This window comes from Mustela nigripes, chromosome 2, assembly GCF_022355385.1.
Source record: "Mustela nigripes isolate SB6536 chromosome 2, MUSNIG.SB6536, whole genome shotgun sequence".
Lineage (NCBI taxonomy): Eukaryota > Metazoa > Chordata > Mammalia > Carnivora > Mustelidae > Mustela > Mustela nigripes.
The window spans coordinates 1,036,769-1,038,568 of NC_081558.1; the positions used below are offsets into that span (position 1 = coordinate 1,036,769).

At 77.1% G+C, this 1,800-nt stretch overlaps 1 protein-coding gene across 1 annotated transcript in view; it reads left to right on the forward strand.

Moving 5' to 3' along the window:
• The first annotated feature begins 930 nt into the window (after window positions 1–930).
• Window positions 931–1,800, forward strand: part of ONECUT3 (one cut homeobox 3) — a 16,809-nt gene continuing 15,939 nt past the window's right edge. Inside the window, exon 1 of the mRNA XM_059387668.1 lies at window positions 931–1,796. Coding sequence (XP_059243651.1) covers window positions 931–1,796 — 866 coding nt within the window. The remainder of the gene's footprint in view (window positions 1,797–1,800) is intronic.

Genomic DNA, 1,800 nt, shown 5'->3' on the forward strand with positions numbered 1-1,800 from the left:
AGCTGGGGCTTCTTAAGAACTGGAGAGGACACATCCTCTGTCCTCTTCCAGAGCCCGTGGACCCTTTAAGGGTCACCCCCTGAGCTGCTGCCACACTGGGGATGGAGGAAACTAGAAGAACTTGGAAGCGGGAGGTGTCTCTGGCCCCCTGAGGACAGGTGCTCCAGTGTGCAGCTGGGCAAACTGAGGGCCAGGAGCCCACATCTGGACGCAGATCCGGACATGCAAACAGGGGGGACCCAGCCCCAGGACCCCGCTTTCCAGCCCCAGACCCCCCAGAGAGGTGGGAAGGGGCCTGTGGCTCCCGGAGAGTGTTCGGACAGGGGAGCTGAGCCTGCAGGGGCCCTGCCTTCGGGGGTCAGTGTGCTGGGGGGGGTTACAGGTGGACCCTGGGCCCTCACCCTGCCACATTCCTACGGGCTCCCTGGAGACGGACTGGGGGGCGTCAGGCAGGAAAGTAACCTTCCTGACCCTCTGGGGAGAGACACAGAAAAAGAGAGGCAGAGATGAGGGCCCCAGCCCACCTCGGGGGAGTCTGCCCTAGGAACCCCGCCTGCTGTGCCCGGTGCACGGCTGGCCCTGGGGAGGCACGGGCAGGCGCAGAGGCAGGGGAGCCCCAGAAGCCCGATTCCGGCCCACTCCGGCCAGCCGGGCGCTCGAGGGGGCCGGAGCGGGCGGAGAGCGAGGCGGCGGGAGGCGGCGGCCAGGGGAGCGGGTGGGCGGGGGTGCTGACGTCAGACCCGGGCCCGGGCGCCGGCGGCCGCTCCCCCGCCACATCCTGGTGGCCGCGCTCGCAGCCGGGCCGGGCGGTGCGCCGCGCAGCCGGGCAGCCTCGCGCGCAGCCACCGGGGAGCGGGCGGGGGCCATGCGGCGGCCTTGAGCGCGCCGGGCCGGCGCCGAGGAGCGCGCGCGGCAGGCGAGCGGCCGAGCATGGAGCTGAGCCTGGAGAGCCTGGGGGGCCTGCACGGCGTGGCCCACGCGCAGGCGGGCGAGCTGCTGAGCCCGGGCCACGCGCGCTCGGCGGCGGCGCAGCACCGCGGCCTGGTGGCGCCCGGGCGCCCGGGCCTGGTGGCGGGCATGGCGAGCCTCCTGGACGGCGGCGGCGGCGGGGGCGCCGGGGGCGCGGGCGCCACGGGCGGCGCGAGCGGCGGCGCTGACTTCCGCGGGGAGCTGGCGGGTCCGCTCCACCCGGCCATGGGCATGGCCTGCGAGGCGCCCGGCCTGGGCGGCACCTACACGACGCTCACGCCCCTGCAGCACCTGCCGCCTCTCGCGGCCGTGGCTGACAAGTTCCACCAGCACGCGGCGGCCGCGGCGGTGGCCGGGGCGCACGGCGGCCACCCCCACGCCCACCCGCACCCGGCGGCTGCGCCGCCCCCGCCGCCCCCGCCGCAGCGCCTGGCGGCCAGCGTGAGCGGCAGCTTCACCCTCATGCGCGACGAGCGCGCGGCGCTCGCCTCCGTGGGCCACCTCTACGGGCCCTACGGCAAGGAGCTGCCCGCCATGGGGTCACCGCTGTCGCCTCTGCCCAACGCGCTGCCGCCCGCCCTGCACGGCGCCCCGCAGCCCCCGCCGCCGCCGCCGCCGCCGCTGGCTGCCTACGGCGCGCCGGGCCACCTGGCCGGGGACAAGCTGCTGCCGCCCGCCGCCTTCGAACCGCACGCCGCGCTGCTGGGGCGCGCCGAGGACGCGCTGGCTCGCGGGCTGCCCGGAGGCGGCGGCGGCGGCGGCGGCGGGGGCGCGGGCGGCGGGGGCACCGCGGGGCTGCTGGCGCCGCTGGGCGGGCTGGCGGCCGCCGGG